This window comes from Triturus cristatus, chromosome 12 (genome assembly GCF_964204655.1).
Source record: "Triturus cristatus chromosome 12, aTriCri1.1, whole genome shotgun sequence".
Classification (NCBI taxonomy): Eukaryota; Metazoa; Chordata; class Amphibia; order Caudata; family Salamandridae; genus Triturus; species Triturus cristatus.
The window spans coordinates 276,264,328-276,279,055 of record NC_140595.1 but is presented as its reverse complement, the minus strand read 5'-3'; the positions used below and the strand labels follow the sequence as shown (position 1 = coordinate 276,279,055).

Below are 14,728 nucleotides of genomic sequence, written 5' to 3'. Positions count from 1 at the left end.
TGCTGTTGGACTGATACAGTGGTTCTGGAAATATGACCAAATACGTTGGTCTAATGTGAGGGCAGATGGCTTCCTCCCTTCCTGTGGCTCTGAAGAAGCGCGGTAATTACAGCGTGGATATGAACCATGTTTTTTGGCCATGAGTCAGCTGTTCTCAGACGAACGTGATCCTTCTGACTGCCGTCACGTACTCAGGGGCCCTCAACTTGATTTTCAAGTTTCACTGCCCCCCTCATTTAAATTCCTGGGCCGCACGAGATGTTCTTTTCTGTTGAGCACCGTAGGGGTGAGTTAAATCGGAGAACCTATGCAAGCTCAAAAACATTGATACCAGCAGGGCTAAATGGAAACCTGGAAAAGTTCCCACGAGTTTGTCTAAAACATTTGAAAGAACTTTAGGGCTGGGGTAAAGCCAGTGATATGTCCTACAGAGCTGACCTCAGGACAGAGAAACCAAAAACCTGGAAACCGAAATTAAACATCCCCTCCTAATGAATTCAATTTCTGTACATCTATTTATGCCCGAGCAGCATACATGGCAATATTTTCAACGTGGGAGATTTAAAAAAAAAAGGAAGAAGGACGTATTTTCTCCATTTGTTAATACTGAAGAAGGCAATTGTAGGAGGGAGACAGCTAAAATAAAGGACTTTTTTTGCTTCAGAAATTGGGAGTCTCACATCTAAATCTGGTTTATTGGCCTGCAAACATGGCGTAGGCAGGGCTTAAAGTGGGGTGGGTCCAAAAGGAAAAAAAAGATAGAAAAGCGGTGCAATGACTCTGCAGCTGTCGCCGCATTATTTTGTAGGCAAGGTGTGGGTGGCATTTTTTTATTTATGAAACTGTAAATAAAAAATTATAGCAATGTAGCGTGAAAACACTATTTTTAAAAGTGGGGGGCTGGTAGCAATTTAATGACTATCCCTCCCAAAAAATATTTAAAAATAAATGAGAAGTAGTTTCCTTGGAATACGAACAACAAAAGAATTAGCCAGGTGCTTAACCAAAAAGAAAAACAATAATTCCCTAAAAGTGAGCAGTGGAAGGACATAAGTCAGCCAGTCAAGAGGGTGAGAAAGAGGTAAACACAAGGTGGATCCAGCTGGGCAAGGAAAGCCCTCAAATAAGAAGCAAGGGAATGTCAGTGACAATAAAGCCAACCAATAGCAATCAATGGACACAGGGACGTTTTGAGGATTTTGGGGGCCCCTGTTCAGAACAGCTTTGATTTTATGATCCAGTTTCAGCTCTTTCATGCCATCTTTGGTCTAATTCTAAATGTGTGTACATCTGATATTCAGGGATAGTGATGTGTGTTTTAGTATTGTAACAGAACAGCATCTTACTAACTTCACTGCAAATAATCTCTGTCACACCCTCCAATTTCTCATATGTGAGGTCCTGTTTTGATCTAAAAGGAATTTTTTATATGGATGTTGCATGAAACATAAAAACATTTTTCTGCACAATGTTTGTAATAGACTCTCACACATTAAAAATAATTATTAAAAAACGCTATTTTCAACAATCTGTTTAAAAATTATTCAAGGTCATCAGGGCAAGACTCTGCAGAACATAGCTGGCTCTATCACGGGGCCCCCTGTAAGGCTGGGGCCCTGGGCCAGAGCCCACTTTGCCCATGCCTTAAAACGTCTCAGAGTGGACTCACTGCACTGTAAGTCCTTGGTAAGCCCACAATAGACCAGACCTAAAAATGACTAACAGTCCTGAAGGTTTTCCATATCAGTGATGCAACCTCTATTTCCATTTCACCATAGTTGCATTCCCCAAGAGTATGTTTTCAAATGAATAACGAACAGGCACCTAGCTCTTCTCATGGGAAGAATGTGTGAAGACTTCCTACAAAAGAGTATGTTAGAAATCTGACCACTAGGCTTTTAGTTCTCGCTGGTCTATGCCACCTTGAAAAAGAGGCTACACCTGCTCGAACAGCTACGATAAGTGCTTAGTGTACACCATCGAAGTGCAAGATGTCAGTATGTTTAAAATGCATATTAATGTGCAATAATGATTTGTGAGTACATTAAGCAGGTTTTACAATGATTTCACATTTATAATCGAAAAACTACATCTTAGATATTGCCATGAGTACAATAATAGTCAAAAAAATGAAAACTATCCAGACATACGTAACTCATTGGGATGAGTGAGCTTGTAGAACAATGGGTTATAAATTGAATTTTTTGATATACAACTACTAATAATGCCCAGTTTTCAAAAATCCAATCAGATTCCACCATAGGTTTTTCGGTCTGGCATTAGGCAAGACCTTTTAATGTTACTAAACGTTTATGTATAATATACTTACTTCAAGAGGCTTTGAGCCAGATTTCTTCAACCATTGGTCTGTCATTGTTTCTTTCACATTTTGCTTCCACACTTTACAGCCAATGCTTAACTTGAGCTGATGGTTGCAGGTGGGGCCCACCGGCACTCATTTTTGAGGACCAGCATTTATTTTTCCTATAAATACTTTATTTCCGAGCAAGAGACAGAAAAATACAAAAGGAGGAAAGTAAGCTGACAAAACAATGACAAAGCAAGTAAGCAGGGATGTAAAGAACTTGAAAGATTCAGATAAAGAGTCAGGTAGTGTCTGCTAATGGATTAAAAAGCAGGAGGTAGAATCAAGACTATGCAACTTTGGTATTTGGCACTCCGGCCTTCGATAGCACTGGCTGTGTGCTCTGAGAAACACTTTGGGCCTGGCTCTTATTCTGTTACAAATTAGGCACTTATTACAGCATACGCAATGGGGAAATGGGTCAGTCTACTTCAGCCACTGGCTGACTTCACTTTGATTGGACTGCCTTTTGCTCTTTCACAAACAGCATATACACACACATGGGAGGTTCCTTCATTGCCAGTGTTTTTGCTTTTACTTTATTATTACCTTAGTGTTGCCTTTGTGTTTACACCCTGATGTGAAAGCAGGGCACATTTTACCAGCTCTCCATGTTTTTATATGAGCACATTCCACCTTTATAGGTTCCTGTCTCCTGCTACTGGTGTTGTAAATTCCTTTTGGAGTATAATTTGTTTATCTGACTGCTCCTGTTTCACAGCATACTAAATTCTGTCCATTTGAAAATGTTCCTTATAAAGTTGTCATCTTTTTAGGGTGCACACAATAAAGTGCATTTAAAACTACATTGCTATATTTTATGCTGTGAAGTATTTTAACTGAGGAGTACAGTTATACTTGTAAACCACTTTAGTCTGTATGTCCTGATCGGATGCCTTTCTATTTTGCTTTCAGTGCACTAGTATGTTGTGCTTATATAGACATTTAACTACTACAATATTAATTATAGCTGTACCGTTTATTATCTATCTATCTATCTATCTATCTATCTATCTATCTATCTATCTATCTATCTATCTATCTATCTATCTACGATCTAGCTATACCACTCTCTCTGTCTGTATTTCCACACATCTCTATTTATCTTTTCAACCCTATCAAGTTATAATAAAGATTTACAAAAACATTCCCAAAAAGCATTAGCTAAGGCAAGAGCTGGCAGCTGATACCTGATTGCTTGGCTTTTTTAGGTCTGGCGTTAGATCTTTTGATTTTCCTAGAAGTATGTGTTTAACCCAGTTATTTATAGGATTTCAGCCAGTCTTAATTCATTATTCGGTTGCGGTGTCATTCGCATTTTTCTTCCACCCATTGCAGTATGCATTATTGGGCAATGGGTCAGCCCACTTCAGCCATTGGCTGAGTTCATTCGATAAAAGCACATCCACACACAAAGTGGTTTCCTACAGTGCCAGGTTGTTGGAAATGGCCCTTTCAGTAGGGTCACCCCCGAATGTTTTGCCTTCCTCCTCCCCATTTTCCGACCTCATTTATGATGGCTTTAGGAATCTGGGAACTTTACCACTGCTAACCAGTGCTAAAGTGTATGTGCTCACTCCAAAAAAATATGGTAACATTGGGTTACCCACAATTGGCATATTTAATTTAATTATATGTCCTTAGTAAAGTGTAGTATATGTGCCCATGGCCTGTAAATTAAATGCTACTAGTGGGCCTGCAGGGCTGATTGTGCCACCCACTTAAGCATCCCTTTAAACATGTCTCTGTGCAGTTCTAAACTGCTATGTCAACCTGACAAGTTAACACTCTTGCCAGGCTGAAACCTTCCAATTTAAAACATTTAGGTCACCTATAAGGCAGGCCCTGGACAGCCCCAGGGGCAGGTTGCAGTGTATTTAAAAAGTTGGATATGGACTTTTAAGTTTTACATGTTCTAGTAATAAAAAACCTTAAATTCGTTTTTCACTACTGCAAGGCCTATCTCTCCTAGCGGTTAACATTGGGATTACCTTATAATGTTTTATAAGTGTAATTTCCAATTGGCAAAAGATTGACATTTCACGTTTGGTGTCTCTGGACTCGCAATTTAAAATTACAACTTATGATAAAGATGGACTTTAAATTGCAAGTCTGAAAATTGCACTTTTGAAAGTTGCCATTTTCCTACTTTAACCACTCTGTGCCTTCTGCCTGGCCCTAAATACATGTCTAGGGTGGTTGACAGCTGGGCTTTGTGCATTCGCTCCACACAACCACACACAAAGGGAGCTTGGTGTGACGGATGGACCATCAACATCCTGATGGGTCATCCTGGGCAGAATGGGAGGGAGTAGGTGACACTTATATCCAAATAAGCTGTGGTTGTCCCCACACAAAGGGAAGCATACCCCTGTGTAGCAAGTCTAGAGCCAGGGAAGGAAGGGCAGGGACTCTTTGCACTTCAACGGTCTCTCTTTGAAGTCTTCCCCACTTCAAAGCCCCAACTGGGCATAAGTAGTGGGCCCCTGACACCACCAGCTCAGTACACTTCTGGACCTGTGGATACTCTGCCATGAAGAAGGACTGCTGTGCTGCTGAAGGACTGCCACTCTGCTGGACTGCTCCTCTGTAAAAACAGATTTTCTGCTGTGCTGGCCTACCTGCAGCCTGCTGCCTTCTCTGCCTGGGTGAGAAGGACTGGACCTACACCTTTTGAACCCAGAGTGACTCCAAGGGCTTGTCTCCTTGCCTCCTATTCTGAAGTCTCAGGGACATTAAAGACTTCCAGCAACCCTGCAGCAGCACCTGGACTCTGCCATCTGTGAGTCCTACCCTGCCAAGTGTTGCTAATGCAGTCCTGGGCCCTTGGAAGTGGGCTTTCTGTGTTGGACCATCAAAATCCATGCATTGCCACCATTGCTACAGTCAGAACTGATGCCTCTCCTTTGACGCCAAAGCATCGCTGCTCGAGAACATCACATTGCCTGCTTCGCGGCTGAAAGACAACGTATGGCCTTCATCGTAGAGGGTTCTCTGACAACGCATCTCTGACTGCGCAGATCAGATCCGACACATCGCCTGCATCCGTAGGGATTGAGGCTGGTGCATCGCTGGTCAAGGAAATTGCATCCTGGATGCATGGATCGACAACAAAGCATCACCTTCATCGTAAAGGGTTCGCTAACGATACGCCTCTGACCGCGCAGATCGGAACCAATGCATTGCCTGCATCCAAGGGGATCAATGCTGATGCTTCCTGCATCGGGTCTTCAACATCGATGCTTCCTCCATCCAAGGTACTTTTCCAGTGGGACAAGGTTGGTCCTACTTAGAACTGGAATTCCTGGTTGTCTGAGGAATGCACCACGCCAGGCAGGAATCACCACTCTAGCCAGGGTAAGCTAAGTACAAATTAAACAATAGCCTATGCTCACCCTCTGGTAGCTTGGCACAGAGCAGGCATGCTTATCTAAATAGAAATGTATAAAATATTTGTGCAACACACACACACACAGTAACCCAATGAATACACCTCAAAAGCACTCCACACAGGTTTAAAATAATTGATTATTATATAATGAACAAAACAATACCTAAACTTAAAAAATCCAATGTATAGAATTTGAGATGTGGAATTTAAAAAGAATAAATGTAGTGTAGTGCTTAGAAGCAAATAGTGCTTATGGGGCTACTTTAGGTCGCTCTCGACCAGGGCAAAGTCAAAGTTTAGGCGGACCGCAATGGAGCGCAGGCCAGCTATGGGATACACGCAGGCCCTGGAGAACCAGGTAACTTTCCTGGTCGCAACAGCTAGATACTTAGTGAGAGCTGACGATGCGGGTCCTGCAAGTCAAGGATGTGTCGATTTTTTCCACACACCGATGATGATACGTTGGTTCCATAGAAGGGTGCTGGAGTCAAGAGGCTATAAGCGATGGGCCGGATTTCTCCACGCAGTCGAAGGGAGACGTCAATCTCTCCAAGCTGCAGAGGCGGCAATATGCTGTCTGATGCATCGATCGTGGGTGGCAAAGCTCTCATTCCGATGCAATGCGCCAATTTACTCCTGCAGCTGGGTCGATGCACCAGTTCTGCTACACGCAGACAGGAGATGCATCGAAATCTGTATTGCAAGAATCTGGGCCAGTCACAGGAGCAGGGGTAGAGACTTTAATATCCCTGAGACTCAAGCAATGGGAGACAAGCCAACAAGCCCTTGGAGCACACTTGAACTGAAGGCAGAGTCCAGCTCGCCTTTAGCAAAGTCAGGGAGCAGCACTCTGCAGGGCAACCAGCAGAAAAGCAGACCTTTCAGATCAGCAGTCCAGTTGAGTCCTTTAAGCAGCACAGCAGTTCTTCTGGCAGAGCTTCAGTTACAAGTCCAGTAGTGTATGATTTCAGGGGGTCAGAGACCTAGTACTTATACCCAAAAGTGCCTTTGATGTGGGGGTGACTTCAAAGCAGCTCCTTGAATTGTGTGTTGGGACTGTGTGTGGGGACTGCACACTACCTATTTAGTGAAGTGTTAGCCCCTCCCTTCCATCCTGGTCAGGCAGGGTGATCAGAATGCAGATGTATGTAGATTGGTACTAAATCACACCTGTCCTTTCTGTGTGTGGCTGTCAAGAGGGAATGCACAAAGTGTAGCTGTCAACCTCCCCAGAAGGGTATTGGAGACAGGCAGCAAGGCCCACAGAGTAGTAAGTGCAGATAAATGTCCACGTTCTAAAAGTGCCATTTCCTAAACAGGAATGTTAAATCCAACTTCACCAGTAAGGAGGAATTATATAAAATATGAAGTAGCTATTCCTTTCTGATCAGGAATTACAATTTAAAAGTGTATAAGGGAATTCTCAATGCTAACCTATGAGAGGAGTAGGCCTCACAGTAGTGAAAAATGAATTTAGATGTTTCTCATTACAAGACATGCAAAGCATAAAAGCAGATGTCCTACCTTTTACTTTCATAGCACCCTGTCCTTAGGGCCACCTTGGGCCTACCTTATGGGCTGACCTATATGTAGTAAAAGGGGAGTTTAAGGCGTGGCAAGTAGTTGTACATGCCAAGTCGAATTGCCAGGAAACTGTACACATAGGGACTACAATGGCAGGCCCGAGACAGGTTTGAAATGCAACTTCTAAGGATGGGCAAGCCGACTAGTAATATTTAACTTACAGGCCTTGGGAACATGGTATACCACTTTACAAGGGACTTATAGGTAAATTAAATATGCCAATCATGTATACACCTACTACACACATGTTTATGGAAAAAGCGCATCCACTTTAGCACTGGTCAACAGTAGTAAGGTGCTCAGAATCCTAAGGCAAACAAAAAGATTCAGCAAAACATGGAGCATATAAGCAAAAGGTTTGGGGGAAGACTACTCTAAGGATGACAGGTCTAACAGTCCCTATATCTGTCCCGCGCTCCATCGCAGTCGACCTGATCTTTCAGATTTGGCCCAATCCAGTGCGACAAGATTGCCCAAGTTGGCATTTTAAGCTTCTAAGCACTATTTTTACAGATGTTCTTTGAAAAATCATAACTCCCATTCTACTTATTGGATTATGGTCATTTTGGACTCGTTTTGTTCAACAAATTAAGTCCTATTCGTCTATCCAGGTGTGGTATTGTTTTGTGTGGTGTTGTCACAGTTTTACTGTTTTAAGTGTTGCTCAAATACTTTACATATTGCCTCTTAAGTTAAGCCTGACTGCTCTGTGCCAAGCTACCAGAGTTTGAGCACAGGTTAATTTAGATGTGTATCTGACTTACCCTGACTAGGATTGTGGTCCCTACTTGGACAGGGTGCATACCTCTGCCAACTAGAGACCAAATTTCTAACACAGGGACTAATATTGTATTGTGTTCTTTTTTTTTTACACCAGAAATTACTTGGGCTTTCATCAATTGTATTTTTGAAACAGAATGGTACAAGAATTGGCAAACACAAAACCCGGGCGGCCAAAGCATACATGTTGGCTTTGCCAATCCTTGTTTATAATGAAACCAGATTCTAATGCCCCAAAACCAATGTGATCTGCAGAGGACGGAGTCCTTTCACTCTTTTTAGCCGGGAAACGGCCACTACAACGCAGCCATTTCCACGCATAACAGTAACCACGCATGCATTACAACGCATGCGTGGTTACCACGATTGCCTTTACCACGCATACCTTTACTACGAGATACGTTGTAAAGGCATGTGTGCTAAAGGTAATATAAAAAAAAGGGGGGTTGGGGGTGTATCCCCCCCCCCAAAAAAAAACAATCCTGATTCCATCGATGTGGAGGCAATCGGCGTCGTACCGTCATAAGAGGAAACGGAAAGACACTTCCGCTTCCTCTTTACGACGTGCGACGCGGAAGAGCTTCCAGAGGAGAGCACGTAGCGAGGTAAGGGGGAATTTAGTTTAAGGAATTAATGAGGTGTAGCGAAGGGATACATTTAACGGTTTGTGGGTGGGGGAATCGCACAGGGAAACATTATTAAAGTTATGGGGAGGGGAATTTATTAGAAGAAAGAGGGGCGGGGGGGTCGGACAGGGGTAATATTGAAAAAAAAAAAAAAAGAACATTTACCACGAAAATGCCTTTACCGATATGCGTGGTAAATGCATTTTCGTGGTAAATGTTATTTGTGGTAACGCATTCGCGTTGTAACGCATGCGTAGTAAACGCATGCGTTGCAATGGAATGCGTTGTAATGACATACAACCTTTTTAGCCACCATTACCTGCCTACATGTGGTCCCTTGCTCGACTTGCTTGGTCCAATTTCTTATCATCGGAGTGAAAATAAATACGATAATCAAATATCAACTCCCCAGGAAATCTCTATCGTAAAAAAATTCAATACATTAAACCAGTCACTTTCATAGTTAACTCCGATATTCAGGAGCTGTGTGGCCAAGGATCCTAGGGCCCAATTACGCGTTTGACGGTTTGGAATCAGGCTGCCGCCACACCGCTCCCACAGTGCTAAAGAGGGCCTCTGGCCGCCCACCAGATTACGAGTTTCCTCGTAGTCTGGTAGGCGGGCCTTTAGCATTCCCATGGTGGTGCCTTTCAAAAAGACACCGCAATGGGAATGTCAAAGCGTGTTCCTGCACGGCATGGACTGTGAAGTTCATGCCATGCAGGAAAGGGGGTGCATGCAGACAGGAGGGCACACCATTGGCCCCCTTTCATGCATCCCAAGGGGCTGAGAAAAGAGGGGGCCCTGTAGGACCCCATTTGTTGTCTCTCCGCCACCTTTTAAATGTGGTCTCACCGCCGAGGTTAGGGTCGCAGTGAGGAAACTGGTGATATACTTGGCGTTGCTGCAGCAGCGCTGCCAAGCATATTGCAGCCTCAATACCTCCGCACCAGTGATCATTGATCTCTGGCAGCTGCTGCGGTCCCATGGAGGTCAGACTGCCGATCCCTGGTGCGGCGGTCCCCTGAACGTCACCTCACCTCCACAGCGAGTTTGGTGGTCCAATCGAACGCAAAACTCATAATTAGACCTTTCGACTGAATCCCAACCAGCTCTCCTTCTAGAGAACCCTGAAAAATAACTTTGATTAGGATCATATCTAATAGATGAATTCTCCTCCTTCCACAGTCCTAACTTCAGCTCCATCTCTTCTTTCGGTTGTTATTATTCTTATTTATTTATTTATTTGTGTGTATAGCGCCAGAATCGACTCCGAGGAGTATCTCTGCGCTTCGGACGAGGCACACAGCCAGAATACAACTACAGCCTAAATCAGCAGGAAAAGAGAGTGGTCTTAAGCAGCTTCCTGAATTGTAGATGGTTAGAGCATTGACGTAGATATAGGGGGAGCTCATTCCAATAGCGTGAACCGACATAGGAAAGGGCTTTCCCCCCTAATCTTGCCCTCTTAATACGGGGGACCTCTAACAAATGTTTAGAACACGAGCAGAGAGACCTAGAAGGACAATAGCGCAAAACTTTCTCCGCCAGATAGGGGGAGCCGAGGTTGAAAAGCGCCTTATGAATAGTACAGCAGATTTTAAATTTTATCCTCTGGCGTATCGGAAGCCAGTGGAGCTGTGCCAAAAGAGGGCGGGAGGTAGTCCAACCGGCTTAATACAAGTGCCTGAATCAAGGTCTTTCTGGTAGAGTCCGGAAGAAGAGGAAACACTCGGCGAAGAAGTCCCAGAATGTGGAAGCAGATACCAGCTGTCTGAGCAATATGCTCCTTCAGGGTGAGGGTCTGATCCAGGCGAATGGCTAGATTCTTAACACTGGATTTAGGATCAGGAGGGGTGCCAAAATCAGGCGGCCATCACACAGGAGACCACAATAAAGGGGCCTCCCCAAAGAGCAGAATCTCCGTTTTTCCTATGTTACACTGGAGGAAATTACTCTTCATCCAATGTGCAATAGCTCTCATTCCCGAGGAGAAGGCCAGCTGTACCACCAAGGTAAATTTGTCAAAAGGGAAAAGCAGCTGAGTATCGTCGGCATATGATATTGGAATAAACCCATGGCTCCTCAAGATGTTTGCCAAGGGAGAAACATAGATATTAAAAAGAGTGGGGCTCAGACAGGAGTCCTGAGGCACTCCCTTGGACAATTCCATAGGGGCCAAACGATAAGGGCCAAGATTGACAGTCTGCGAACAACCGGATAGGAAGCTCGACAACCATTGGAAAGCCGAGCTTCTTAAACCAATCTCCTGCAATCTCCTGAGCAATATTTGGTGAGAAACCGTGTCGAACGCGGCAAATAGGTCCAACAGCACCAGAATCGTAGAATGGCCCTTGTCTAGGGTCATCCTGATGTTATCGGTGACCGCTAGCAGGGCTGATTCGGTGCTGTACTTGTATTGTTTATTTGACCAAAGACTAGAGTTTTCTGTATTATTTTGGGTTCATGCGGCACTGTGGCCAAGTTATTATTATGAGATACAACTAATACAATTAAATAAAAATACACATCAAATCCCCAGCTACTGACTTCTAGTCAAAGTCATTCGTGTTTTGAAGCTCATTTTAAGACTGCAATGCCAAGAAAAGGATGTCTATGTACACACCATACAACAAATTCCTAGCTTAAAGCACTTTAAAAAGATCATGTGCACGGAAGAAAATAATTTAAAATACAGGACACCTGGTAGGACTCCATGTATATTAAAGATTGAAGCAAGAGTTGAAGCTTGTACTCATATGGTGTAGAGGAAAGAGCAAGTTCAAAGACTAAATTCTTTGTATCATTTCTTGTCAATTTCTCTGCAGCTCTTCGAGCTGAAAAGCTCTACATACACCTATCTTCTTGCTGATGCTGAGACCAAGCAGGCGGTCATTATAGATCCTGTTTTGGAGACAGCGGACAGAGACGTACGGTTGATCCAACAGCTTGGGTTGAAGCTGCTCTATGCAGGTAAGAGGATGTGACATTAACAATCAACACCATCTGGAAATGTTCTGGAATGTGTAAGTAGTAACCCTGGGAGGCTTAATAGGGTTCACCAAGGAGACATATCAGGAACAGAAGGTAGCCCTCCGTTCCCCCTGATGGCCTTTCCTGTACTGCATGTGGATGGCCTAAAACATTTTACATGTGGAAAAATCCTAATATGAGATCAGTGCGTAAAAGGGGCAGGTTCTGTTTCCTAGCGCCCAACAATAAAGCAGCTGAGGACCTGCAATGAAAAGTGAATATATACCATCTTGTAACGAAATGACATAGGAAACTTCGAGGAGGTTTCAAAACACGTTTGGTTAATTTGGATACAAAAAAATCGAACCACAGTCAACTGGTGCCCACATCTTCTAGTGTTACTCCAACCTTTGATATTGAAAAATAATATACCTTCCTCACTGGTTGACTAATCAGGTTATAGTTTGCATAATATATGCTATTAGTGTTTGAGAGAATGTAACCAGGGAGTTAGTGTCCACGAGACCTTCTTCTGTCATGCAGGGCTTGTACTGGATTAACAAACATTTTCAAAACAGTAGAAGTAGGTTGCAGGCAATTTTACCCTGTTGTAACATGGGCTTCGAATAATACCAAACTTTGACCAACGTTACAGGCCTAATGTGGTAACAGATGCACCATTCGCTGAAACATTTCCAATACAAGCTTCAGGCATTACCTTCGACTATAATGGAACTTTTAAATGCTATAAGTAAAGTAACCAGGTATCCTTGCAAATGCGCCATTTGCCACTCAATTACATCCGCCCTACCACCTCCTTCGCTCATGCATGTGAGTCACATAGTCCTTTCCCAGATCTAAGATCACCAGAACATTGGTTTCCTTTCTGACCCCGATTCATCGCAGACTGGCTAGCCAGTGAAGGACCAGCCAGTTGATGGAGTCTTGGATCCCATAAACCCTGTGGATCTGTTGGCTGAGCACTGTGATACATGTAATGATGATTGCATCCTGTCTGTCATTGCTGCTTTCAGCACCATTTGCACTGGCTCCTAATCACAATCAGCAGTTGACACAGTGTAATTCCCTGCATGTTTACATCCCCGTGACCAGCCTTGACCTCCTAGCTAGCAGTCCATTTGTTTGTTGGGTCCAAGTTTCACCATCATCCACCAGCATCCAGAATGCTGCCCCCATCAGCACATCTTTTCGGCTCACAACATGGTCTGAAAATGTAAGGTCCAGCCCACCATTATCACTTGCCACCCAGGACTTCAACTCAAAGTTGAGTTGGGTGTGAGTGTTTGATTGGTTCTGATGCTCCGTCCATCACCACCCCCTTTTGTACCGCTTTGTTCGCCATAAGTTGGCAGGGTATGCTCAGACGTGAGTCCCTTGCTCACTTTGCCACTGGATTCAAGCAAGCCTGGCTGAAGACGGCTGAAATGCCAGAAACCGGTCCTCGGAGGCTTGTTTCCGGTCCAGGGAAGGCATGGTGGCTTGGCAGTTCGGGCTGGACTGTTCCCATGAGGCACAGGGTCAGACTGATTTGCATATGGCCATGTCTGAACTGGGGTGGCAGAGTGGGCTAAAGAACGGTGATGGATCAAACCCAGATCTGTTGACTGGGTGTGAGTGTTTGATTGGTTCTGATGCTCCCTCCATCACCACCCCCTTTTGTACCGCTTTGTTCACCATAAGTTGGCAGGGTATGCTCAGACGGGAGTCCCTTGCTCACTTTGCCACTGGATTCAAGCAAGCCTGGCTGAAGACGGCTGAAATGCCAGAAACCGGTCCTAGGAAGCTTGTTTCCGGTCCAGGGAAGGCATGGCTTGGCAATTCGGGCTGGACTGTTCCCATGAGGCACAGGGTCAGACTGATTTGCATATGGCCATGTCTGAACTGGGGTGGCAGAGTGGGATAAAGAACGGTGATGGATTAAACCCAGATCTGTTGACTGGGTGTGAGTGTTTGATTGGTTCTGACGCTCCGTCCATCACGACCCCCTTTTGTACCGCTCTGATCACTGTATGATCCTGTTTCAAATACACAAGAAGTATGCTTATCCCAGAAAGGAACTCAACTCATTTAACACCTACTTAAAAGACACAAGCATGCACAGTTCTAATAAACAACCACAATCCGTGCGACCCTACCACGATCCTTGAAAACTACAAGACTTCCTTTATGAAACTCATACGTGAAATTGATCAGTTATCCAAAAAAAAACCTCTAAATGGAAATATAAGCATACAGTGAAATGCAAATAAAGACCCTCACTCCCATCTCTGCACATTTTCAAAAGTAGATGGAAGATATGTTCACAAATTTTCTACAAGCCATGATTTCTTCAAGAACCACGTAAACGATGCTGAAAATTGCTTAAATCAACTATATGACTGTCACGGGGGCACCACTGGGGGCACGGCTTCTGACACCCAACCTGAACGGAGGACTGATTGTTCCTTTACGCCTTGGCCACAGGATTGGTACGGGCCCTTTAATTCCACCAGAGAACCCCGTGGGGAGGAGCCGACTGTCTACACGACAGACCACGTCATCCAATCAGTGAGCTCGGGACCTGGTAAAACGAACCCGGAAGAGAAGAAGGACGCGAAAGCCGGAGGACGTGAGGAGAGCCGAGAGAAAGAGACGGAGCAGGATCGAGTGAGCAGTGGAGAAGGAGAGACGACTGGAGGAGAGTGCGGAATCCGAGAGACGGCGCCGACGGAGCCAGGAGGCCAACGGATACGCTACTCGCCCCGCCACGTTCCTGGAGGAGCGTGGCTGGGAAAGGTACGTGATCGTATCTTGAGTCTGTCACAAGTACGGGGAGGGTCGAAGTGAATGAGACGAGGGAGGTCACGGGAGTACGGGGAGTGTTGAGGACTCTTTTTTTTTCTGTGGGTCAACCACGCTCAACCCTTCCAGCCTTCTCTGCCTACGTTCACCTCCTTACCTCACCTGAGTTGCACGAGTAGCACGAGTTGGTGGTAGTCCCCGGTGATC

The 14,728-nt window shown here is 44.5% G+C and overlaps 1 protein-coding gene and 1 long non-coding RNA gene across 2 annotated transcripts in view; one reads left to right on the top strand and one right to left on the bottom strand.

Annotated features, from left to right (window-relative positions):
- The window catches only part of LOC146775848 (persulfide dioxygenase ETHE1, mitochondrial-like), a 190,767-nt gene that overhangs the window by 81,369 nt on the left and 94,670 nt on the right, over positions 1-14,728 (top strand). Inside the window, exon 2 of the mRNA XM_085638002.1 lies at positions 11,575-11,719. Coding sequence (XP_085494128.1) covers positions 11,575-11,719 — 145 coding nt within the window. The remainder of the gene's footprint in view (positions 1-11,574; positions 11,720-14,728) is intronic.
- LOC146775849 (uncharacterized) overlaps positions 1-14,728 on the bottom strand; it is a 344,841-nt gene that overhangs the window by 240,752 nt on the left and 89,361 nt on the right. The gene's annotated exons all lie outside the window — the stretch shown is intronic.